At 54.8% G+C, this 26,794-nt stretch overlaps 1 protein-coding gene across 2 annotated transcripts in view; it reads left to right on the forward strand.

Moving 5' to 3' along the window:
• The window catches only part of WNT7B (Wnt family member 7B), a 46,553-nt gene extending 35,806 nt beyond the window's left edge, over positions 1 to 10,747 (forward strand). For both annotated transcript variants that reach the window (XM_084750336.1, XM_084750335.1), the window contains exons 3-4: positions 1,926 to 2,197; positions 8,245 to 10,747. In XM_084750336.1, coding sequence (XP_084606462.1) covers positions 1,926 to 2,197; positions 8,245 to 8,724 — 752 coding nt within the window. In that variant the 3' untranslated portion in view covers positions 8,725 to 10,747. The remainder of the gene's footprint in view (positions 1 to 1,925; positions 2,198 to 8,244) is intronic.
• The last annotated feature ends 16,047 nt before the right edge of the window (positions 10,748 to 26,794 follow it).

Below are 26,794 nucleotides of genomic sequence, written 5' to 3' on the forward strand. Positions count from 1 at the left end.
ACATCCTGTCACTTGTGTGGTCACAGTGACCTCTGCTGTGTCTCATGGTGTCTTGACAGCTGCTGTGTTCCATTGGAAGGCGAGTGCGCATGCGTGAGCGCGCACACACACACACACACACACACACACACACACACACACACACACCCACACCACAGCATGCACGCCACACCTCACACCCCGACCCATATCACATACTCACAGCACTGCACACTCGCCTGATCCCCACACACCCCACAGCTTCCATGCCGTTCCCACCTCAGCACACACCAGGAGTTGGCCTATGCTCTGGGTCCTCTGAGAACAATGCTGGCCACATACTCTGTGCAGAGTCCACGGGGCTTAGGGGCTGTCTCCCTTCTCTCCTATCTCCTGTCATACATGGACCCCCAGAGCCCAAAGACTCTGACACTGTATTGTGGCAAGAGAGGTGCTGGTGTGGGTGAGGGTGGCCCAGTGGGGCAGCAGGGTGAGGTGGAGGCTGCTGTAGCCATGAGACACTTGTTCTCCCCCTTGAGGTGAGAGGGTCCCCCAGTAATTAATCTCTCCCTAGGAACTAAGACGCCCTCCAGTACACCCTAGCTAGTTAGTAGGTAAGTAGATAGGTAGGCTTAGGCCAGGCATAGAGTTGATTCTTGGCATGGTTTATGGCCCTGGCTTGACTCTGAACCATTATTCTGTAGTGGTGGGTCACAGCAGATACAGGCTCCAACAGTAGGGCCTGCAGCCAGGTACCCAGGACAGGCTGGGACAGGAAGGTGCTGGCATGGGGCCTTGCTAAGGCTAGGTCTTGTGTTTCCCACCACTGTAGCCACATCTGACCACAGGCCCTATTGTCCACAGATGAGCTGGTAAGGAGCCACCCATGACTACAGCTCACCCTAGGTTCCTGGGGTGTCCCTTCATGAGCCTTCTGGGCACCCACACACTGACATGAGCTGGAGTCCTGAAGGAAACAGACAGTGGGTGAGCAGGGAGGGACCCAAGAGATAGATGCATTGAAAATGCAAAGCTTGCACGGCCCAGCCCGAGGCTGTGGCAGATAGAGAAGAAAACAGAACAGGTCTTACCCACTTGAGGAGCCTTTGGACCAGAAGAACTTAGGGAGCCCCTTGTAGGGCTAACCTGGTGGACAGGGTCCCCATCGGAGTAATAAGAAAGCTGCCTAAAGAAGGAGCCATTAGGGACAGGCCCAAGAAGGGGACGGGAACTTACCCTAAAGACCTGTAAATCTACAAGGGGTGTGAGCCACACCCAGGAGGCTTGAGTCATCATCCCTGACAGAGGATGGGGAGAGGGCTGAGGTAGCCAGGCAGAGTGTCAGCAGAGTGAGGTGGGGGATGGCTTCCCTGTCCAGCTCTGTCGGTTGGCCGTAGGCTTGGCTCTGCAGAAGAGGAGAGCCAGGGAACATGCTGGGGTGGACGGGTGCCCTGCCTAGACTACATTTGGGAAGACCTGGGTGGAGACTAGTGATGGGTACGTGCTGCCCAGAGGTTGGAAGGAAGGAGACACCTGGGTGCCCAAGGCCTGAAACGGACTGAAGGCGAATAGAGAGGGAGGAAGGCTTCTGAGCTGCGTGGGTTCCTGACTTGGGTACAGTGCCTCTGGACTTCCTCATGACCCGGAACACACCTTCTGCCCAGATCACAGATGGCCTGTCCCTTGGGAACACAGAGACAGTAGTATGTGCTGTTAGGTCACAGTGTACACAAATGACACTCAAATGTCCTTGCTATATCCCTTCACAGTGGGGTTCGTCAGCCCCACACCTCACTTTAGTAAGTTGCAAGTTCAGAGAGGGCAGGTGAGGAGGCCCGGGTCCCCTCAGCAGGTGGACGACATCCCAGTCGCCCTCCCCCCTCCCCCCCCCCCCCCCGTGAGAAACTGAAGGCCTCAGCACCCATACCTATCGTCTCTCTCCACAGGGAGTCGTGAGGCCGCCTTCACCTACGCCATCACCGCGGCAGGCGTGGCACACGCCGTCACCGCTGCCTGCAGCCAGGGCAACCTGAGCAACTGTGGCTGCGACCGTGAGAAACAAGGCTACTACAACCAGGCAGAGGGCTGGAAGTGGGGAGGCTGCTCAGCCGACGTGCGCTATGGCATCGACTTTTCCCGGCGCTTCGTGGATGCTCGTGAGATCAAGAAGAACGCCAGGCGCCTCATGAACCTTCACAACAACGAGGCAGGCAGGAAGGTAGCACAACCAACCAGCCAAGGAAAACACTCAGCCAAGGAGCGAGATAGAAGGGAGATTTATTGTCTCGAGATGGGCAGGTCCAGTCAGCTCGAGGGATAGCCAGGTTTGCATCTGGGTGGGATAGCGTGAGGGCTGTAATGGAGGGAAATCAGGTCAGGACACACTAGGGAAGAAGTCAGGGTGAGCCCGGCCACCACAGGGAGATGAGGGCCCCAGATACTGTGCTAGGAGGAGCGGCTGCCACGGCGGCAAGATGGCCCGAGATAGGGCAGCCAGCCGAGCAGAACACGGGCTGGATCTGGCTCCTCGGCCCTAAGAGCTGCACCCATGCCTGCAGGGCCTGGGGGCTTCTTGGGCCTGCAATGAACTGCCTTTCCAGGCAAAGAAGCACCAAATGAATCTCTGCACCTCAGGGAATATGGCCAAGACCAGTATCTTATTCATTTATTCAGTTAACACTCTGCCTTTTTTTTTTCCCCCTGTGCCAGGCCGTAGAGAAGGAGTCTAACTTGGCTAGGGGGTTCTGGGATATCACCAAAGGGTATAAAAGGGCATAGGAGCCCAGAGGAAAAGCAGAGGAGCTTCCTGGAGGAGGTGGTATAGGAGGAGGGTCTGGAAGGACATGCAGGGAAAGGTTGAGAAGGCTGATGCTGGGGAATGGCTGCAAGCAATTCCAGCTATTAGGAGTAAGGAGAAGTCGATGGGTCAGGCCCAAGGAAGCAGGAGCTGGCACAAAACAGGAGAGTTAACTTGGTATGGGGTGTCCCCTAAAGGGGACTGTTAGAGTATGGTGGCAAACATGAGGAAATAGTGATCGTATGGCCTCCACTGGGCTCACATAGAGCCCCACATCTCCAGGCAAAGACCAATTCATAGCACATGATTATAGCTCACTTGCCAGGGAGGCCAAAGAGAAGACCCACTGACGTGGAGGATAGACAAGGCTGGACCCTCACAGGAGTCCCTTCAGTGGCTTTTTGTTTGTTTGTTTGTTTTGTTTTTGGGTTTTTAGAGACAAGGTTTCTCTGTGTAGCCTTGGCTGTAGTGGATTCGCTTTGTAGACCAGGCTAGCCTCGAACTCACAATGATCCACCTGCCTCTGCCTTCAGAGTGCTGGGATTAAAGGCGTGCGCCACCACACCTGGCCTGTGGCTTGTTTTTTAACAGATTTTTTTTTTCACTTTTGAAAGGAAGATTTCGCTGATCCCAGTTTGCTGATAAGAACAGTGAGCCCCAGGGCGAGCTGCTGCAGAGCTGGCTAAGTGATCCCTTCAGGCCTGAGTTCTGGTCGCTGTTCATTAAGGGGAGGATTCCAGGCAAAGGGCCATCCGAGAACCAGTTAGGCTTATCTCCAGTTTAGGTCTGGGATTGATCTGGTAAAGATCTGGTATAAAGGGTTAAGGCAGGATTGCTCCCTGGGGATATGGGAACATAGAGGCTGGTAATGGGACTAGGGAGCAAAATAAAGGATAAGGGGTGAGTCATGGCAGCTGTTGGCTGAGGGGGTGAGGGTGTACAAAGAGCCCAGACACCATGCTAGGGGTTTGAAAGAAAGCAGCACCGTGAGCCACGATGGAGAACAGACTATGGGAAAGTAGGATATGTGGAGGCTGGCCAGGAGCCATAGGAAAGGGTTGTTAAAGAGTCAGTTGTAACGAGGCACAGCAGCACGTTCACTGAGGCAGACATGGGTTGTGAGGTTTAGGGTAGCCTGAGCTACATAACAAGACCCTGTCTCAGAAAGAGAAAGAGGGGGCTGGAGAGATGGCTCAGAGGTTAGGAGCACTGACTGCTCTTCCAAAGGTCATGAGTTCAAATCCCAGCAACCATATGTTGACTCACAACCATCTATATTGAGATCTGTATACATAATAAATAACTCTTAAAAAAAGAAAAAGAAAGAAAGAAAGAAAGAGAAAGAGCCAGACATGGTGGTGCATGCCTTTAATCCCAGCACTCAATAGGCAGAGGCAGACAGATCTCTGGGATCTTGAAGCTAACCTGGCCTACAGAGTAAGTTCCAGGCCAGCCAGGGCTACCCAGTAAGACCCTGCCTCGCTCCACCGAAAGAAAACAGCAACTAAAGGTCAATGCCCTCAGACCAGCTCTGGCCTCAGTTGTGTGGGAGTTGACCCTGTCCCTCTGCTGAGCCTCAGTCTCCCCCACCTGCCCAATAGACGCTTTGCCTCTAGTAGCCCTACCCCCTTGAAGCTGTGAGCACACTTAGGCCTGAACCCCTGAAAGCCAGCTGGCGGCTGCCTGTGGGCCTTTTCTTTCACACAGCTCGGTGCTAGAACTAGTTTTGGTGATGGGCCGAGAGCCTGAGGTTACCACGCGGCTCCCGCTCTCCGTCTGCTGTTACCCTGGGCATTCAGACAGATGCCTCAGCAGAGCACCTCAGATGCCCAGCACAAACAAGGCAGACACATGTTCTCCCACAGCATTGGAACCTGGCGCCAAGCTGTGGTGAGGCCGTGGGAGGTGGAGTATGGGGCGGGGGCCCTACTTGCCTTGACCAGTTTCTAGAGTCCCCAGCATTTGTTGCCTGTGTCTATGTTGTCCCAGCCCTTGCTGCTGACTGTGTGGTCTCTACTGGGCTGTTGTTTCTTCTGTCTCATATGAGGCACTCAGTGGCTTGTGGCCCACCCTATTCCAGATGGACACGGTCCCATTTTACCTTCATCTCGTCCCAGTGAGGTCCACTTCTGAGATTTTTTTCAGTGACGTGAGTCATAGGCAGCAGCCTCCAGCTGCCTCACTTTCCAGTCTTTCTCCTCGGTGCTATGCTCGCAGACAGGCATCCTGGATGAACTGAGGTGAGGTGGGCTGAGCTCAGAGCCCAGAGGCCAAGAGCTTACCATGGCCACCAACCCAGCCCTGCTTCACTTCCCCCCAGACACTTCATGGGCTGTGCTCATCATTAGAGAGTGGTGCCCTCTAGTGTCTGGGCAGAAAGAGACCTATTCCAAAGAGTACTCAGACAGGAAGGAGCCTGGCGGACAGTTCTGTCCCTTTGTGGTCCCCCACCACAGTGTGGAACGTGGGCAATAGGCAGATGGGATGGATGCCCAATCTGGTGGGATATTTAATGTCTTCTATCCAGACATAGTGATAACTAGGGCTGTTCCTATGAGAGGATCGGGTGCTGTGCTCAGGTCCTCCTACGGATACTCACCAGGCTGGAAGATGTTGCTGGGAGCTTGGGGTGGGGGGTGGGAGGTGGCACCCTATCAGCCAGCTGCAAGCTGTGTCCTGACCAAGGATTCCTGACAGTGACATTTGGGGGGGTCTTATTATTCTCCTTGTATGGCTCTGGGAGGGAAACCCATATGGAGCCCAGACTGTGGGGGCTGTCCTGAGACCAGAAAGACCCACAGCCATTCCTGGACCCAGAGTCAGAAAGAGCTGCAAGCAGAGGCGATGTTCCCAGCGGCTCCCAGGTCCCTGCAGAGGCCAGGCCACCTGCAGGCTCAGGAAGCTAAGGGCCTGAGAGTCCACGGAGCCTTTCTCCAAGACCTCAGCCGCTTCCCCACCCATTTCTGCCCTGGTAGATTAGAGGGATACCAGACTCCCCTGGGCTTACCTAACCTTCTTCTGAAAGGCTTTGGTCCCCAGTCTAATGACACCCCTGACCTGGCCCAAAAGGTCCTGGACCCTCCATGTTAGCCCGTCCCTTGGGTGCGTTTTGACACCATGCACCTGTGTGTTGGAGGGAACCAGGCCTGCAGGGCCCACAGCCTCAGCCCCAGCCCCTCAGGCAGGAGGCACCATTCTGCAAACCTCCCAGGTGTCTCCTGGGTGCCTGGGCTGGTCTCAGTGCCCCACGCTCCTGGCTGCCCCTGGCGCCACGGCTGCTGTCGCTCTGACGGGGGCGAGGGCTCTGGAGAAGGAACCGGCACATTCTTGAGTTCTGTGATCACTTCCCGGCGGCGAGGCTCCAGCTCAGGGGACCCAGCCAAGCGAGGATTCAGCCCCTCACTCTGCAAACACCTGCCCAATCAACTTCATCATGCCCTTGTCACCGGCAGGGCTGCCCGGGATCTGATGTCCTCAGGCAGGATCGGGTAGAAGAGAGAGAGAGAGAGAGAGAGAGAGAGAGAGAGAGAGAGAGAGAGAGAGAGAGAGAGAGAGAGAGAGAGAGAGCGCGAGCGCAGCAGGCTACAGAGGAGGCCCAGGAGCTACAGCCTGGGTGAAAGGTGTCCAGCAGGCCACAGTGACACTGGTAGCTGACTACTGGCCTGTAATGGCCCCAACCTGGGCCTCACTGATCTCAGCAGAGTTGTCAGCCAGGCCCTGGGTGACCAGCTGTTCCTGCCTGGGGCCCAGAAAGGCCAGTCTAGCTATCTGCCAAGCAGGTTAGCCAGAACAGGGAACTTTCCAAGCTCAATGAAGACTGGTAGAAGGGGATATGGCCAAACAAAGCTGAACCAGGGCCAGGAGAGTCACAAGGATGGGTGAGGCATAGGGATGCAGGGAACAGGTCCAAGTATGCCTGAGACCACTCTGGCCCAACGCTCAGGCCTTTCTAGGCTACCCGCTTCTCTAGTCCTTGCCACCATTCACATAGCCGGAAAACCATAACAGGGACACCTGCCCAGGGTCCACCCGGCGGCCATGAGGGGCATACAGCCCATCTTCCCCTGAATGGCCGATGGTGCTGTCGTGTCTTTTGGTAGGCCCTCTTGGGATGCTCCTGCGCTTATCTGGTGAGCTCCTACCCCTCCATCAATTCCCGCCATAAGTATCACCTTCTCCAGGAAGCCCTCACAGGTCTCATCACCCTTGACAAGCTGTGAGCTCCCACAGGCCCTGGGAATTACAGCATGTCTGTTTCTTTTTCTTTCTTCCTTTCTTTCTTTCTTTCTTTCTTTCTTTTTCTGTTTCTTTCCTTTTTTCTTGTTTTTGTTTGTTGCTTCAAGACAGGGCTTTTCTGTGTAGCCCTGGCTGTTCTGGAACTTGCTCTATAGACCAGGCAGGACTTGAACTCAGAAATCCACCTGCCAACTGCCTCCCAAGTGCTGGGATTAAAGGTGGGTGCCACCACACCTGGCTCTTCCTGTTTCTTACACTGGACCATGTGCCCTGTAGGGTCCTCTGTGAGCTCCAGGGAAGGTGCTGAGGCAGAGGCAGTTGACTCTTGTATTCATTCATTTATTCATTCTTCATTCATTCACTCATTCACTCATTCATTCATTCACTCATTCATTCATTCATTCATTCATTCACTCACTTGGCTGAGGCTTCTTATCTAAAGCAGAGCTGGGGGCTGACAACAGGTGTCCTTGACAGTGGGTTCTAGCCTGAGGGTGGAGGAACAGGCCAAATGCCGGAAGTCCCAGGCTATGGAGGTGAGGCCGGTAAAGCCAGGACAGCTGACGAATGGCCCCTCAGCAGCCACAGGACGGCGGCTAACAGTAACTCCCCATCTTTCATGAGGCCGGCTGGCAGGGCTCTTTCGATCTGGGTAAATGAGTACCTGGGGTCAGGGCTGGCTCTGGGAACTGGCCTTCCCAGGCGAGAGGGAGGCCCAAGGAAAACACAGGGTCGCACCCATCCAGGGCCCACATGCAGCAGAGAGAAAGAACAACAACCGGCTGGGCCTGGCTGTCCGCTTCCCAGAGGATGGCACGACTGGGCCTCGCTGACCCGTGCCCTCACCCTCCCTGTTCCCTCCATCACTGGCACGCCAGGCTGTCATTAAGCAGCTGGCTGTTAAGCTCTGACTGCATGCCAGGCCCTGCACCAGGCATGAAGGCAGTCTCTGGGAGACGGAGACATGGACACCCTGTGCTTATTAATCACCTGCTGGTGCTGGGCCTCTCTCTCCCAGCACAGCATCACTACCTGCTGCCCCTGCAAGTGGCCCCCAATTGGGGCTGGATTTAACCAAGTCTGATCAAATACACCACACTCTACCAGAGTGCGCGCATGACAACCCATCCTTAGCAGCTTACACGAATGAGCTCAGAGAGGAAACACAGGGAACTCCGGATGGCACCCTGCCTCCTCCATTCCCTGCTGAGCCTCTACTCTGTCTCCTGTAGGTTCTGGAGGACCGCATGAAGCTGGAATGTAAGTGTCACGGTGTGTCAGGCTCGTGTACCACCAAAACCTGCTGGACCACGCTGCCCAAGTTCCGTGAGGTTGGCCACCTGCTCAAAGAGAAGTACAACGCAGCCGTGCAGGTGGAGGTGGTGCGTGCCAGCCGCCTGCGCCAGCCCACCTTTCTGCGCATCAAGCAGCTGCGCAGCTACCAGAAGCCCATGGAGACGGACCTGGTGTACATCGAGAAGTCGCCCAACTACTGCGAAGAGGACGCCGCCACAGGCAGCGTAGGCACGCAGGGCCGCCTGTGCAACCGCACCTCGCCGGGTGCCGACGGCTGTGACACCATGTGCTGCGGCCGGGGCTACAACACGCACCAGTACACCAAGGTGTGGCAGTGCAACTGCAAATTCCACTGGTGTTGCTTTGTCAAGTGCAACACGTGCAGCGAGCGCACCGAGGTCTTCACCTGCAAGTGAGGCTATGGCACAGGCGCACAGGGCGCCTGCCTACCCTGCGGCCCTAGCCATTTTGCACATCCTTTTTTTTTTTTTTTTTTTTTTTTTGCTTCAGGAGCTGCCAGCTGCCGTCACAGCAGGGTGGAGACGGGAGTCGGGAGCTCAGGACAGTCCAGGCTCCTTCCTACCTGCTCTGTCCTGACCAGAGGCACAGCTGTGACCTAACCCGCCCGGCATCCAAGGCCGATGCAGTGGTCTGGTACCCAATGGAGACAAATTCCTTTACTTTTTTTTTTTTTTTAAGAAAGTGAACCTCAAAGAGACCACGAGACACTGAGGGTCACCTCCATGCCTGGTGGCCGGACACAGAAAGGCCACACCCACCAGTCACACTCAAAATCGTTTTCCTGGGCTGTGTCCTGCCGGCCCCGGGGTAGTGTGGATGGATGTTGACAAAATTATTTATGTTTTCTTAGCAACAGATGAGGACTCAGTACTAACGACCGGGTAGCCAGACCTAACCCTATTCGAGGTTGCCCCCCCCACCTCCATCTCTTTCCCCTCACTTCTCCTGGCCCCTTCCTCGAGGGTCCCTGCCGAACCCAGGGATGTCAGAGTGGGCACGAAGGCTGGCTGGTGGTGGTGGGGTATGAAGGGCGACTCCTAGCACAGCACCCTGAGAGGGACTTGGTGGCCCAACAAGGCCAGGGATTGCCTCAGAGGACATATTGCATTCCACTTGGAAACTGTCATGCAAATCGAATGTGGCTTGTTCCAGGCAGGTTCCAGGCATGCCTCTTCCTCCTCCTGGGCCTTCATCCCTTCCCAGCCTGCTCCCAGCCTTACACCTCCAGTTTACAAATCCCCTTCTATTCTGGAGCCAACCTGACACCCCCCCCAGGACTGCCCCCCCCCAAAGGTTCAGAAGTCAGCAACAGTTGCCCCGCATGACAGATGGACACAGGGCAATCTGGAGATTTACTGGAGACCCCATGGCTCTGTGAACTATATACCGCCACGGCCCCCATGCAGCCCAAATCCGGAAGTAGCCAGGGCGATGGGGAGGTGGCATCCCCTTCTCAATGTCCTTCTACTCTGACCCTGATGCCATAGAACTGGCATCCAGAATGTAGGGCTGTATCTGCCAGGCCACCTGCCCACTGTCCACTGACACCTGCTAGAGGGTCCTTATATCATGAGGACATGGGACCCTCTAGCAGGGGTCTGTGGGAGGCTTGACGTCCTATTTCCTCAGGACCTTCCAGATGGGGACATAAGAGCTCAGGCCTGGACATATCCCACCCTCCCTCCCCCCCCCAAGACATGGCAGGGGTAAGGAATTGCCAGGGCTGATAACACCACTGCCTACAGCCTTCCCCACACTAAGGTGGTGATTCACAGCAGAAGTCTATGGGAATGAGAGGTTTGGTGGCCACATGCCAGGTGGCCTGGACATTGACCTGGGGAAAATGACCCCTGTTTACCCTTGCCTTGCATCCAGCTGTGTGTCCCTGTCATATCAGGATGTTCCAAGCCTCTGGGCCACTGGAGACATCCCACCCTGATCCTGGCCCCATCTCGCCCCAAGTCCTGGGATGCCCAAGTCCATAGCCCAGTGTCCCTGTTAGGAGCCTGGTTAACTTATATTGTTATATAGCGTCCCCGTCTGTCATGTCTCTTAAGTTATTGTGACCTACACTGGGTACCGGAGGGGATGGGGGATGGCTTCTGCTGCTGCCTTCCCAAGCCAGGCTCCTCCGTCTGCTTGAAATGGACCCTCGGGGGGGGGGCCCCTGATGCCACTGAGGCAATTCGCACTGTCCCTGGGCTGCCAGGCACCTGCGCCTGCACTAGGTCAGCCGCAGACCTTGCCTTGGGGGAGAGAGGTGGTTAGTGGACCCAGGCAAGGCACTGGCTGTCCCAATGCTGTGTGCTGGGGTGGAGGTGGCCGGGCACCACATGTCCTTGAAGTGCCCTACTTCTGATGGGCTGTGTTCTTGCCTCCTCTGGAGGGGAGCACTTGGCCCCAATAAAAGCTGGAATCAGAAAAGAGTGTGTGTGTGTGTGTGTCTAGAGTCTCCATGGGACACCCCTGTGCCCTGAGGGTGGGGACACACACTTGCCTACTGAGGCCGAGGCCTTTGGTCTTTTCCACTTCCTTCACTTCCTCTGCTGAGGCCCTTGGTCAGGCCCCACTGGGATCATCAGGCTTGCCTGCCTTTAACGGGCAGCAAGAGTCCCTGCGTGTGTGCTTCTCTGGATAATACGGGGTTCAGGCTGCAGGGACACAAGGCCTAATGGTCTGGTACCCAGGAACTAACCACAGGTCAGGGTTCAATGTGCCCTCAGCTGGAAGCGGGATAGAAGGCCCTGTCTCTGCCTCCCCTCCCCTCTGACTTCATATTCCTAGGCCTGAGGATTTGGGTCTCCTCCTCCCCCCACCCCAACTGTTTGTGACAAACTTCTAGGGCCTCTCTTATTTTCACCGGGCCTGAGCCCAGAGTCCCCAGGGTGGAGGTGGGGCATTGGCAACCCCGACTGCTTGCCTGGCCACAACCTGTAGTGACCATGCACTGCCTACGATGGCATTCGTAACCCAGGGTCAGAAGGCATGTGGCGGGGCTGGTTTGGCCACTGCCCGCTGTCCTGGGGAAGCCTGGCATCAGCTGGAACTGCTGATCCAACATCTAGCTCTCTGCTAGGCACCCACAGAACATGCCTTAGATCAGAGTCTCCTGCAGGAGGCCTCCAGCTGTGCTTTTCAAAAAGGGGTTCACCCCTCTAGGGACAGGCAGGACCCTGCATCTGATCCTTGTCCCTTCCTGACCCATGGAAAACCTTGAGATGATCCTCCCCATGGCATGGTCTCAGTCTCCCTGACCGAGAGCAAGAAAAGTGGTAGTCCAAAGCTGGGGCTTGGTGATCTGCATGCCTGGGGCCCGGGCTAGGGCTGGGCAGGCTGGCAGGAGGCCCTGGGTCCCCATGAGGCAGTCATCAAATCCTCAGTGGCGGCTGCAGTGGAGCTCAGGGTCCGGCTACTCCCACAGGGCCAGGAATGAGGAAAGAGCCCTGAGAATGCCCCAGCCCCAGTGCCCAGACTGTACTTATTTCTTGGCTGTGATTCAATCCCAGCCCGGCCTCCCAGGGCCAGGGCACGCATCCTTGGGGGCCCTGCCTGAGGCGTGGAGTCCTCATTGCCTGGCCTGGCCCCAGGCCTTACCTTAAGGCACTGTGAGAGCATTCACCTGGGCCAGCCCAGGTGTCCCCCAGTGGCTTTTTGTTACCCTTCAAGTGACACCCCCCCCTTCCCTGAGCTCTATCCAATCCTGTGCCTTGTTGGGTACTGCTCACTCCAGGGGCCTTTCTTCTCTGCGTGCCTAACACTTCCCTTCCTAGAATGGCCTGCCTTCTGTACCCCAAGAACATGGAGTCTCCCAGGCAACAGGAATCGCGTGGACCCCAGAAGGGATTTTGGGAGACTGGAGTTGTGGGAAAAGTCAGCCCACTCCCCGCCCTTCATTACCTCTGCTCCCTCACACCTGCAGTCCTGCCCTGGCAAGGATGAGCTCTGACATAGGATTCCAGCCATGGGGGAGGGGGTACCCCATTATCCACTCCAGGTGGTACCCACAATTCCAGGGCAGGAGGAAGCCCCAGAAGAGGTGCTCACAGCTAGTGGAGGCAGCCTGCAGAGAGAAGAAACCTGAGAGAGCTCCCCTACTCGGGCGTCAGAGGACAAATGTTCCACAGCACCAACTGCCATGCTCTTTCTTCCTCCCTCTGAGGACACCCTGGCCATGGGCACGGTGGCCCTGCCAGCTCAGGGCTGCCTGCACACTTCCTTCTCCCCCACTGTGTTGCACCGGGACATTCTTACTCCTAGTTTTCTCCCATCTTACACCCAAAGCTTCCTTTCCAGGTCACCCAAGCAAGCTCAATTCCTTGTCTTCACTCTTGTCCCATGGTGGGTAAAAGGGGGTACCAAGCCCCCCCCCTAAGCCAAGTAGTCCATGGAAGATGGAACGCATCTCCCAGGCTAGGCCTTTCTTGGGTGGTCTGCTGTTACCCTTGATCTTTACAATACCCCTTCCCGTGCAAGCTCTCATTTGCAAATGGGTTAACCAAGGAATTATGGGGAGACATCTCAGTGAAAGCCAGAGCCAGGATTTAAACTCGGGTCTTCTGGGGTCTTCTGTCTTTCTGACTCATATTCTCCCAACCGGGGAAATGCAAGGTCAAAGACTTCCTCTAAGACCAAACAATGGGAAGGAAATGGCTGAGGCAGGTCTCAGAGGAGATACCAATAACGTCATCTCTAAGAGCAGAGCAATAAAGACCAGGTTAAGGAGCAGCAGGGGAGATCTGGGTTAGAGTTCTCAGTGAACTCAAGAGGGAGCAGCTGTGGGTCACCGTCTCTAATGAAGGGAGGAAGAAGAGGTAGTCTGGGTGAGTGGGTGGGTAGGGCTGTGGTCTAGGGCCTGGAGTGGCGAGCGGGCAGAGGGGAAGGCAATGAGAGAGGTGAGTGGAAATGTGTCTCTGTTATCAGGAGTGCCTGAGCAGAGCGGTAGAGGAGCGGATACCTCTCTCCTCCTTAGTCTACCACTGCGACCGGACCTGTCTGTCAATCAAGTCCTTCAACTTGAAGGACCCCGTGACTGAGGGCCACTGAACTGGGTATTTCAGGACAGAACTCGAGTCCAGAGCCCCAGGGGGCCATAGGCTTGATGCCACAGCAATGGCCAGGAAAGGGCCTGGAGGCATGTTGTCTGAAGAAGACACTGATGAGGAGCTAAGCTGGAGACTGCCCTACCCTACCTCTGGACACAAGGAGCCTATGTTGGGGAAGCTGCCTAGTGTCCTCTTTTGTTGGGCCCTTACCTTTGTGAGCATTACGGGAGCCCCACGTGGCCTTTGCGAGAAGGCTGCAGGTGGGGGATTGGGAGCTCTCTCACTCCACCTACAGGCAGAGGTTCAGCAGCAGGGCAGCAGGGCTGGCTCACCTCCAGGGGTCAGAAACAGATGTCCTGCCTAAAGAGCTGGTCCCTCTTGGGTGAGCAGCCTGTCCACCTGAGGTCCAAGGGTGACCTAAGGACCCTGATCTTTTGTGATGAGCCCTGTAAAGAGCCTTTGCTGAACTCTCTGGAAGTCCCTTGGCAATAGTTCTCCCTGCAGAAGCTGCGTTTTGTTGGATGTTCTGCCAGTTTCCTCAGTGCGGACCGAAGAGCAGGCTAGGAGCCCTGCCTGGCTTCTGGTTCTGAGAGGCATGGGACTCAGTATCCGTGAGGTCTCAAGTCTTTCATGCCTTCATTTGCCTGTCAGTGACGTCTTTGGTACCTGGAGCTCAGTGGGTCTCTGTGAGTGAGGGCTCAGAGCTGAGTCTGAGGTGGGCATGTTCCCTCAGAGAACCTCAGGCTGGGGAGAGGTAGGCAAGAGTGTTGTTCCTGTGGTCCCTGAGAGTGAAGAGCCTTCCACAGCAGCAGGAAGACTGTGGAGCATGGGCGTGGGGGGGGGGCGGCGGGGCGGGGGCGTGGAAGCTGAGGCCAGAAGCAAAAGTGGAAAGAGGGAAGCATAGGGGCAGGGAGAAAGAGCTGAAGTGAACTGGGAATCAGTGCGGTGAAGGGACTGGAATTTGGAGAGTTATAGAGACACTCTGAGCTGATGAAGTTCTAGAAAGTTCCATAAGTATAGAAGAGAACCTAGCTTTTTGAGCCCCATGAAGTAAGATTCGGCAGAAAGGCTTGCTGCATCCCCTGGTAGCTTGCAGCTTGGTGAGCCTCTGGACAAAGGGCCAGTTTCTCACTGCCCTATACCCCAGGCTGCCCATGGACTTCCATCATGACCGAGAATGGGGTCCACAGGCCAAGAGCCACCAGACTTTGAGGGTGAAGGCTCCTGGGCTGCAGGGTGGCCTAGAGTATTGTGGGCTTTTGTTTTTTGTTTGTGTGTGTGTGTGTGTGTGTGTGTGTGTGTGTGTGTTTTGTTTTTTGTTGTTGTTGTTTGTTCTGTTATGTTTTTTCATACAGAGTGCTCCACAAGCTCCCATGGACCATAAAGAAATAGCCTTCATGCTGCTCCTTATGCCTCAATTTTCTGACCAAGGGGGCCTTTGCTTGCCCTGGGTATCTCCTTAACCCATAGGACTCTCTGAACCTGGTAGAGCACTGAGCAGCCTGCCCTGGCTGGCCCTTTGTGCCCCTTTACACTAACAAGGCCACTGTCAAAGGCTGTGACCTCTTCGTGAACCAAGCTGAAGGATGGAATGGTACCTGCCAACCCACCAGTGTCTCTGACACAAAAGGGGTGACCCACTCCCATGTCCCCTCCCTGGTTCCCAGAAAACAGGGATCTATTCCATCTCAATGACAAATACTGTGGAGGGGATGGCAGCCGCAGGGACATCTGAGTCACTGGGACATCATTGGAACAGGGCATGCTTCTGCAAGGAGTGGCACTCCCCCATGTTAAGGTCCCATTCTACTGGGAAGGATTGTGACATCAGGGTTTGTAGGATCCCCCTCTCAATTTGGAGACCTTAGGATGGACCAGGGGGTCTAGTCAGGGCCTGGGGATGACCTCAAGCCACAATTCCCAGGTCTGCTGAGCTTGAAGGAATACACTCCCTGCCACTAGAGGAATTCAAGTATAGTTTGACCTCTATAGGAAAGGAGAGAGATGTTCTGATCGTATGGTTCTGAGGTCCTGTGAGGCTACGTGCTCAGACACAAGGCACTGGCAATCTCATTCCTGTGAGGCATAAAAGGGCTAGGTCAGGAAGACAGTGCTGAGAGGCCCTGGGGAGATCAGTCTGACCATGGCCCCTGCCTCTGACCTGGCAAGGTTTCTCTGCAGCAGAAGCTCCATGCCTTCCCCTTCCTTACCCATGAACTCACAGGTAGTCAATGCAGTTCAGCATTGCCAGGGGCCTAGGGGATGAATGTGTAGACAGATTATGTAGACCTGGGAGGGCTGGGGACAGGCTGCAAGCCTTTGGCGGAGCACATGCTTGGAGGAAATGAGGTGGGGGAGGGAGTGGATGGCATACCAGGCAGAGGGACCAGGCAGGCCTGGGGAAGGGGGCTGGTAGACGTGCAGTTAGATGGCAGGAGGTTCCAGCTCAAGGCTTGGCTTTTTTTTCCTCCTAGTGGCTGGACTAGAAGGGCAAGAAAGTGACCTGTGAGACCCTCTAGCTTTTCTTCAGGAAGGGTCTAAGGGAGTGGTGAGACAGCAGCGAGAGAGTAGAGTCTTCTGCAATGGCTTTCAGGTGCGGTGCGGCCACAGGGGATTCGGCGGGATTCCATGCATATTTTGCAGGCGGAGCAATTTCCAAGAGCAGTGTAGGCAGGCTCTGGAAGAGTCCAAGAGAGGACAAGGTCAGGGGAGGCTGATGGTAAACCTGCCCTAGGCTGGCTCCCCAGACGTCCCTCAGACATGTGTATCATCTTCCGGGGATGCAGAAGAGCCAGGGTGAGGGCTCAGAGATAGGCTTGGGCCTGGAGACGCGTGACCTCTTTCAACCACTGAGATCTTCGGGGAGAGGGCCTGCCTTGGCCTTGGAGACAGATTGAGCCTGGGACTGAGTTGGATGGAGCTTTGAGTCAGGCTTCATGTTGGCTGGCTATGTGGCACTGGCGCCACTTTGCCTCAGCTTCCTCTTCTGTTAGCATGTCTTCTTCAGGCCGAGGTCATGGTGGAGGGACGTGACCTGGGATGGTGTCCGAGTGAGGGCCGCGCTGTCTCTGGAGACCCTGCGGCTGGGGCGGCAGTGGGGATGGCTGGAAGATGAGCAGCTGAGAGTGTGTCCCTAGAACTTTATAGTTTACACGTGTCCTTTTGGCTCTTGTCTAACCCCCTTAAGGCTTTGCGTCCCCAGTATACCACAGTGCCTCTTTAAAACAGCAAGCTCAAGCCCCTTCCACTAAGGGGACTCCCTGGGGCCACTTCCTAAGACACCCCACCCTCACAGGACCTCTGTGTAGTCTCTGGACTGTGTGCCAGAGCCACTGGGTCCAACCTGAGGACGTAGGGCCAGACCCTTCTAGGCAACTGGGCCACAGCATCCCAATTTCTCCCCAGGCTTTGTGTGCTGAGGACGCACACCAGCCTAGCGTGACTGATAGCTTTTGCTGCACCCTCTGAGCCGCTCCTCTTCACCAGCTCATCCTTCTAGCCTTGCTAGGGATGTTGGGAGACGGTATCCAAGCCTTTCCCTGGGCCCCTCTGCCCTTTACACATTTGGGTGTGCACAGCCCTGTAGAACTAAATCTCCCCTGTGACCCATCCAGATGGGCAACCTCAGACTGTCACCATTTTCCAAAACCTCTCCTCCCCCAACTGACAGTGAAGTCAAAGCTTGGCATGCTACAGAGGCAAAACCAGACCTTGCACCAGGCAGCGGGTTGGGAGGGCTCCCCACAGGGATGGGACCCAAGACGCTTCTATTTTTAGCCTCAAGAAAAAAAAGAAAAGAAAAGAAAAACTCAACCCCAGTACATACAACACGCCTAACAAATATTTGTTTTTATTCTTAAAAGGGTTTGGATGGCAGATGGCTCGTTTGGGGACTGATGGGAGTCCCTACTTGAATACAGGGACTCAGAAGAAGCCTCACTTTACCCAACGCTGCCTGCCTGGCATAGCCTCATTTCAGGGAGGCCAGGGAGGACCACTGGAGGGCCAATTTTTCCTAAAGCAGTCAGGCAGCTTGCTCTCCACCTTCCCTCGGCCCTGCCCCTCCTGCTCCAGCACCTCTTCTTCCTCTGGTTGTGTCCCGAAGTTGACCAGGCATCCTCTGTAGAGCCTGCCTTTTGGGAGCATCCTACAGTGCAGGGCTATTGTGCATTACAGGAATGCAGACATCCTTTCTGCATGCTGCATCCAGGGGGCATGTTGTCCCACTGCCCCTGAGCTATAGTTGAGGAAAATGAGGGTCAGATGAGTGTTGATAATGAGGATCGCCCTGTATCTTTTCTAGGATCCAGTCCAGACCGGGATGTCAAGGAGCTCTGGCTTTGGGGAGGGTGTGAGAAGTTTAGATGAGCCTCCATATAGGAGAACAATGCAGACCCACGTAAGGACCACTTCCAGGACAAAGCCTTTGCTCCCTGGAGCCCTGGGATAAATGACGACAATTCAGGGTCTCAAAGCACCAGTTGTTCCTCTAGGGACAGACGCATGATGTCAAGATGTCAAGAAATCCATCGCTCTAACGGTGTGTCAACCCTGTCTAGCTCCGGAACTAAGGTCCCTGGCTGTGGCTGCACTGGTGCAATCTTCAAAGGACATCTACACTCATCCCTTTATCCCCCTACATGGCTGCTTCTGCCATTGCTTGTCCTGTCCTGAGCTTGTCCCTGGTCTTCCTCCTAGGAGTCCATAAGATCACAACAGGAACCACATAGGAAATGCAGGATAATTCTCTCGGCATCCTGAACAGAACCGCATGTACCATCCAGGGGCTCAGGCCCAGTGCGTCTCTGAAGGCTGTGACTTTCGGCTTCCTACAGACTTTCCAAGGCTTCCTACACCTGGGTTCTCCCTTCTCTAATGGCTTAGAGTGTCTGTCAATCACTAGTGGTTCCTTCCTCCACAGTTTGGGGTTTGGGAGGAAATTAAGGCTCACGGCCGAGCCTCGCAGCCTGGCAAATGGGATGGCAGGGGTTTGATGAGGCTAAATAGAGCCTGTCACACTGAAGGAAGGGTGGAGCTGGACGAACAGTGCTGGGCCTTTAGGCTAGCGAATGGTGCAGCTGTAAGCCAAGTCGCCTTTATCATGGGTGTGGCCAATAAATAGTGGCTCTGTCCTACTCTCCTGCAGGAAGACTGTCTGACCTCCATCAAGGACTGCTACTAGTCCTCCATCCTTACTAACCCATGGAGCAGGGGAGGTTGTGATTACCTCTCATGCTATTCCCTGGAAAGAATCGAGGCACAGTTGCTCCCATCTCTGCCACCCAAATGCCATCAGCTGTCCCTAGTCTCTGCACTTCATCCCACCCTGTCCCTGCTGCCACTCAGGAAGACCACAAGAACGTAGAAGCTGGGGCCGAGCCACCACCTTGAGTCCTGACACCTTCAGGCCTGTACTTACCCTCTGCCCCTTTCAGTTGCCACTGGACAAGACTCTTTTTTTTCTGGCCTGTCTACCTCACCCTCTGCCTGGGACTCTCCTTCTGTAGCTGTCCTCTTTCTCCACAGGCCTCTCCCAAAGCCATCATCTCTGATGGGCTGGGGCTGGGGCTGGTGGCTGGTTCATCATCACTGTTGGCCAGGATCAAGTGTAAGGCACAGCAGGAATGTGGGATATTGAGGCAATGCACGGTGTTTTCCACACATTGGTTCAACTGTGGATCCCGGAAAGCAAATGTATCTAACGGCAAACTAAACCTCAAGAAGAACCACTCATGGCTTCCTTTGTGGGAAGGTCTCTCCTAGAAGGTCACAGCAGCAAATACCCCAGGCCTCCCAGTGAATGAAAGGATGAGCCAGGCATGGGTGCCCACCTCTAAGCCTGGCACTCGGGAGGCTGAGGCAGGAAAGATCACCAAGAGTTCAAGGCCAACCTGGATTTCGTAGCTACAGCCTGTCTCAAAAAAACAGCAACCACCAATGGCCTAAAGCAATGTCTCAGCCAGTAGGAATGCTTGTTGTGTAAGCAATGGATGCTCAGAACCTAAATTAAAAGCCAGATGTGATGTGTGCATGTCAGTAACCTCAGCACTGTCTGGAAGGGAGACGGGGCGGTCACGGAGGCTGGTGACCCTCTTAGCTTCAGGTTCAGTCGTCTCAAAAGAAGAAGACAGAAAGGAATAGAACCAGAGATTCCACATCTTCCTTTGGCCTCCCTGTGGCACAAGTACCCATGTACATACACACAGAGGCACAAATAATAATACATTATTTATATATAATATAAACATACATTATGTTATGTTTCTTCATCTATAAGGTGGGGTTATCTCCCAAACAAATTAACCCTCATGAGGTACACATGCAGACACATTGAGAAACAGGCTTATACTGACGAGGACTTGTCTTTTCCTAAGTGGGGCACAAGTGCTTATGCCTCTCCTTTTTGGGGTATCTTCGGGGTTGCAGGAGGTCCTGAGGCTTGGGAACCCAGCGCAGCCTTGCTCACAGGGAGCAAAGTGTGTGCCATCCCTCTGGGGGCGATGGACCTTCAATCCTCTGGGTGTTCAGCAGGACTGGGGACTGGTGGGGGGTGAGGGCTTATGGGGTCTGCTCAGGTCTGGGACCATGCATAGACCTCAGCATCATTTGTTAAACTCCAGGTGCCCGGGAAGCAGGGGTCCTGCTGTCAGGGAGCGTGGGGACCCAGGAGATGCCTTAAGATCCCATCTCCTCATCAGATCACACAGCCATTAGTGGATGAGTTCCACTCTGGGAGCTATAAGGCTAGAGAGGACCTAAAGGGTCTGAAAGCACAAGGGCGGGCGTGAGGGTGGGGGAAGGGTTGGGGTAGGCAAGAGGGTCCTGGGGGCGGGGCCTAAGAGAAGGTGCCCAGACCATCCGCAAAAGCTGGAGGCGGGCAGCTCTGCCCCGGGAGCCATTGAGAAAGCGGCTTCTTTTTAATTAAAGTTCTGAAAAGGGGCCGGAGCTCCCAGGAAAGGGAAAGTGTTGGTGCAGAATAATTAGCCAGACAAAAGGCAAATCCTCTTAGCTTCTCCCTGGGCGATTACAGGTTAATTGGTTGACGTTCCTGCCCGCCAGGCCAGACACCGGGCTTTCCCGCGCCTCCTGCCGTTCGATGACCCCGAGGCCACACCTGCCCTGCTGTCCAGCGTGGGAACCCAGCGGGGAGCTTCGGTCGCCCTCTGCTCCGGGGGCCCCTGCCCCACTAGGCCCTCTGCTGAGCCTCCAGCTCCTCCATCAGCTGGGGGAGCCCTGGAGCTCTCCACAGGTCCCCCCCTCAGGACAGCAGTAACAGCATTGTCCCAAGGAGGCATGCTCTTCTGTGCTTGGCATCACTGCCTGCCAAGCCCCCACCCCCTCTTTCCCTCTCCTCCTCCTCCTCCTCCTCCTCCTCGTCCTCCTCCTCCTCCTCCTCCTCCTCCTCCTCCTCCTCCTCCTCCTCCTCTTCTTCTTCTTCTTCTTCTTCTTCTTCTTCTTCTTCTTCTTCTTCTCTCTCTCTCTCTCTCTCTCTCTCTCTCTCTCTCTCTCTCTCTCTCCTCTCTCTCAGATGCAGAACATGTCTCCTTCTCCTCCTCTTTCTCCCATAATGCATAGTGGGCACATGGGTTGGCTGACCACTGACTTGAGGGTCAAGAGTTCTCCCGGTGATTTGAGAGACAAGAGTTGCCCCGAGAGAGGTGGCACAAGCTGCCATTGCATCTTGCTAGCTAGAGAGACTAAAGGTTACAGTAAAGGAGAGGAAGGCAGGAAGGTAGGAGGAAAGGCTGGAGAGAGACTGCTGATCTGAGCAACGAATAGAGAGCATGACCTGATGGTGGATACTCAGGGCTTCCCCACAGCTCTGGCTCCGTTCCCACCCTCGCTAACCAGCGTTATGTCTCATTTGTTTTCCTGTCCCATGTGAGGCTCGGCTGTGGCCTTCAGGAGACCTTGAACCACACCAGCCCTCCCCTTCTTCCAGCTTTCCTTCCTGACCACACCATAGACAGTCAGAGGTGTAGCACCGGCCTCTGGCTTCATCCCAGGATGCCACTGGAGAAAGAAGAGGTCAGAGCCTGGCGGGAGAGGACACAAAATGTGTGTGGTTCAGCCCAGGTGTCCTGGAATGGACACATCCTCTTGCCTGCCAGGCATAGGCAAGATTGTGGGGCTCGGAGAGGCATGGGCCTGGCCCAAGGTCTCCACTGGGGGCTCCTGGGGCAGCCCTGGGTCCTGGTGTGCTGCCCCCACCCAGGCAGGCTATGAGTCAGCCCACAGCTGGGCTCAGCGGAGGCCACACTGTGGCGGGGTTTCCAGTCTCAGAGGCAGGACAGCTGTTTATTTTTCTTGCTGTAAAGGAGAGGGCAAGGGTGGGATGGAAGAGCCGATGACCCTGCTGGTTCTCACACTGGCCCAGGATCCCTGGAAGGCCCTGGAAAGGAAGAGACCTCAGGAGCAGACACTGCACCAAGGGCAGGGGGGTGTGCCTCCGGGCCTCCCTGCCACACTCCTGGGGCAGCCAGCCAAAGCCAGTGCCGCAGGCCAGTTCCTGGAGCGGGATGCTGGGGTTTCCGAGGTCGGGAAAGTACTGGCAAAGCTCTTTTTATGATGTCACCGGCTCTGCCCTGGCCTGGCCCAGCCCCAGCCCTGTCACCACCAGGGAGGGAATACAGCATGTCTTGGGGGGGAGCTCAGAGCTGCCCGGAAGAGGTGCTCAGGAAGAATTCAGGTGCTCGCCCCTGGCCCTCCTATTAGCTGAGGCCATTCATTTTGGTGTACAGCAGGGGTGACATCTCCCTGCCTTCTGGGCTGGGCTGAGACTGCGTGGAGGGGGTGTTTCCTGAATCAGAAGGCGACCATCGGAGACACTGTGATTCATCCTTGGAGAGTTGCGGACCCCAAAGTCAGCTATCTTTGTGAGCATAGAGACCCTTCCCCCCAGCCAGACTCAGGTCATCATCTGCAGTTGGGCCCCAGTAGTAGGGGACAAAGTCCTCTTTAGTGAGGAACACACAGATGAGGCAAGCCGTCTTGTCCTGTCTGAAATCTCCAGTTTTCTTCCACCAACCCTATTTTTTCCTATATGTTTTTAAGGTCATGGAACCCACAGGGAAGTGAACACAGTGGACAGCCCAAAGAGATTTCAGAAACCAGATCTTCTGTGTTAGCATCCACCCGGAAAGTGGACAGCACCCAAAGCCTATATACTCTCTGGCCACTGACCCCTTGTCATGCCTGAAATGGCCTCCTTTTCATCTGCCACTGCCTTCCTACCTCCCCCTGGACCCATGCACCCCATCTCAGGAATGTCTATCGGTGTTGCCAGGTATGGCACCTGTGTGGGTCCTTCATGCTGTTCTGTGGCAGATAAATCTCAAGTTTTTTTTACTTTTTAAAGCCAACTTCTCCTTAGAGTAGCCTTGACTTTGCAGAGAGGATGAGAAGAAAGCAGAGTCCCAAAATACCCCCAATATCCCCTGTTCTTTTTTAATTTTTTATTTAAATAATTTATTCACATTACATCTCGATTGTTATCGCCTCACTTGTATCTTCCCATTCCCCGCTCCCTCCCTCTTTCACCCTGTTCCCCTCCCCTAGGTCTGTGACAGAAATGGACCTTCCCCCCCCCCCCACACCATATGATCACAGCCTATCAGGTCTCATCTGGATAGCCTGCTTACCTTTCCTCTGAGTGCCACCAGGCCTTCCGACCAAGGGGAGGTGGTCAAATATGGGGCACCAGTGTTCATGTCAGAGTCAGTCCCTGCTCTCTACACAACTGTGGAGAATGCACTGTCTATTGCCTAGATCTGTCTAGGTTTACTGCATGTGTTGTCCTTGGTTGGAACAGTAGTTTGAGCAGACCCCTCCTTCCCCGGGTCCAGATCTGCAAGTTGTGATGGTCTTGTAGGGTTCCTGGACCCTCTGGGTCATACTATTTCCCCATTCTCCCTTAACTCTCTCACCTGGAATCCCAATAGCAAGTCCCAGCATCACTTCCCCTGTTCTTAATGCCTTATGTTCAGTTCTTTCTAGGAAGTCATTTTTGATTTGTTTTGTTTTTCAAGACTGGGCTTCTCTGTGTAGCCCCACCACCTCTAGATAGCTATGAGAAACTGTCAACACCATTTTTTTAAAAGTGTGGTTGGAGGGCCTCTGCCTATAGCTCCCTGCAGCCTTGAACTCCCCAACATCCTTTCTAGGCCCCAGGGGGCCTCTGCTCCTGGGCAGCAGCGGGGTCAGGCGGAGAGGACAGGTCCGCTCCTCCCCTTTGAATGAGGCTTGTTCCAGGGCCAGGTGAATGCATGCCCTTGACAGGGCAGAACTGAGGGTATCTTGCTGTGGCTTGAACGTGAACCTTTCCATCAGGCCTGGTGGCTGTGAGCCCTGAAGCAGACATCTCCCACTGGCCTAGATGGCACTAGGTCATTCTGTCACTCCACATGGACTTTCGATGCCACCCAGAGGTGCTGTAAACACAAGCCTGATGAGGGTTGTCTTTAGCTCAGTGAGACAGGAACATACAACAGCCTGGTGTGCAACTACCACTGAGCAGAGCGCACGCGCGCACATACACATACACACACACACACACTGAGCTTTTATCCCAGTGACAGCACAGGACTTGTTTGTATGGTGTTGCCCCAAACACTGAGGGATCTACTGAGCTATGACATCATGATAGCTACAGTGACATCACTAAATGACAGGAATTTCCCACTTTATCCCAGTCTTGGGGAAGCTTGTTACATATGCAGCTGGCCACTGACTAAAATGTGGCTGTATAGCCCAAATGTTTGCATGTGTGCATGTGCGTGCATGCATATGTGTGTGTGTGTGTGTGTGTGTGTGTGTGCGTGCGCGCGCGTGCGCGCGCGCGCGCATGTGCGCACACACCTTCCCTGGCTAGACTCTCAGCCAGGGTAGCAGAGTAGCAGGGTAGCTACCCTCAGGGGTAGCAGAGACCCAGCCTGAACCGGCCTATGAGTCCCTACTGACTTCCCAGATGTCACCCCTGCACTGCACTGACCTTGCACCTCTGTCCCAGCAACTGAATCCCCTGCGTTGAAGAGTATGCAGAAGTCATTCAAAATAGGAAATATCCCCGTGACCCTGCCTGGCCTACCCTGTTGAGTCATTACATCACCAGCCTGTCTATATCACCCCTAGGGCAGGCCTATGTGGCTCAGGTGCATCAGACCCGGCCATTGCATCCACTAGGGATTTTGATCCGGGGCAGTGGAGAAATGGGATCTCTTCTGTCTGCCCTACACTGAACCTCCCCAGCGTTTTGCCTATAATATTTGCCAGTGGTGTATGCAGGGCCATCTTGTTGCCAACCCTGGGGTGGATATAGGTAACAACCTTGAAGGAGAAGTTGGCCAGGCCATGCTATCAGAGATGATTGGGGAAGGGAGTGAATGCAGGGCCCCACCTCACAGCCTGGGCTCCCCCAGAAGCAAGCGCTCAGATCACCTGCCATCCTTATCTCTAGACAGGAGTCTACTGAGCAGACATATCTCATGCTAGCCTGACCACCCCAGAATCAAGAGCTCCTATCCTTCAAGAAAGGACCTTGGTCAGCCTAGAGCTGAGGCACTGGGCTAGAGGAGGGGGTGTGACTTGGATAGGAAACATCCCTACAGACTCACGTTGGAGGCTTGGTCCCAACCACTGGTCACGAGGTCGGGGGCTGCCTTCAAAGGTTACACAAGGTCTGTTCTGCTTTCTGCTTCCTGTTCACCATGCGGTAGACAGCCCCATTGGCCACAAGCTGCTGCAGCCATGATGTTTGCCCAAGGGCACGGGGCCAAGCAGCTGTGGATAAGATCCTCTGAAACCATGAGCTGGAATAAGCCTTTCTTCTTTTAAGTTACTTGTGGGTGGTATTTTATTATAACAACAACAACAACAACAACAACAACAAAAGAAACTATCAGAGGGCAGAAAGGATGGGGGCTGGAGAGATGGCTCAGTGGCTAAAAGCATGTACTGTTATTACAGAGGACCTAGTTCACTTCCTAGCACCCATGTAGGAGGGGTGGGATTTGGATATGAACTATCCCCACAGGCTCACCACTGCCTGCAACTCCTGTTCCTGGTGACTCAATGCCTTCTTATGGCCTCTGTGGATATCTGAACTCATGTACACACACACACACACACACACACACACACACACACACACACACACACGCACACACACGCACACAAGTTTAAGAGATCAGATGTTGTAAGCTCGAGACATGGGAATTTGGATTCTGGGCAACGGTAAGCCATGAATGGCTCCTGTACTGGGGATGGGTTCGGGGTGGGGGATGGTAGGAGTGGAGGGGGTTCACTCAGATGGGACAGACTGGTCCTCTGCTCCTTCAAGTCCCTCCCAGAATATCCATTCCCTTGACCAGGAGAAAGCTACGCATCTCTCACCAGCACAGTGAGGCTAAACCAGATCCTCTGATGGGTAAGGGACAGGGAGCTAGGGACGCTCTTGGTTTCTGTCTCCAGAGGTTAGGTCCAGGCCAGATCTCAGGACACTGGACACAGGGCTTTCAGTGGCTGCAGAGATGTAGCCCAAAATAGAGTTCCCTTACTCCTCCCCACAAGGGCGGCAAGGTGGCACACAGTAGGCCCAGGATAGTCATCTGTCAGGTGGAAAGAACTCAGGTTCCCCAGGACATTAAAACTGGCCAAACCGGTTCAGAGGCAGCTTTTCGTCAGTTTTTACAAGAAGCTGCGGTTCCCTTCTCTGAGGAGGTCTGGCCAGTCCAGGCCCCTCCTCCCCCTCCTTACACCTCTCTCCAGAGGTCCGGGCCTCCCTCCCTCCCTCCCTCCCTCCCTCCCTCCCTCCCTGTCACTTTGGTCTCCTGTCTTTCAACTTCAACAAGTCTTAGGTACTCCTTAGAGTATAGATAGGCTGCCATGGGCCCTACCCACTACTCATCACGGTCTGATAGCCTTGTCCACAGCCAGAAGCCTAGACGAGCTGTTCTCCAAGCAACTCTGGTTCCAAACTACGACTAGACCCTGGGGGATCCATCCAGGAAGAGATGAAATAGGACCAAGGCTTGGGAAGCTGGGGGTTCATCTGTGTGGCCCTCCAACAGGCAGGCAATAGGAGGAGGGTCCACTGGACTCAGGTCTTCTCACACTGTAGCTCTTGGCTCCACCAGGCCCGACCCTCTGGTGACCCCAGGGCCCTGGCCAGATGAGCTCTGTTGGGAAGGGAGGGTTACAGATCCAGGAGGGTGGGAGAGGGAGGGAAGATTAGAGACCTGAAGGGATGGAGGAGGGAACCTGGGGAAGGGCCTGTGAAGGAGGGAAGGAAGTGACAGAGGCACCTTACACCTGATGAAATGAGGAAGAAAGGCAGAAGGAGCAGGAAGCAGCCACTGCCCCACATGTCAATTCAACAAATATTTGCCATCCAAACAAGGAGGCTTTTAGAAGAAAGGATCGGAGA

This window comes from Acomys minous (genome assembly GCF_964271855.1).
Source record: "Acomys minous genome assembly, chromosome: 12".
Classification (NCBI taxonomy): Eukaryota; Metazoa; Chordata; class Mammalia; order Rodentia; family Muridae; genus Acomys; species Acomys minous.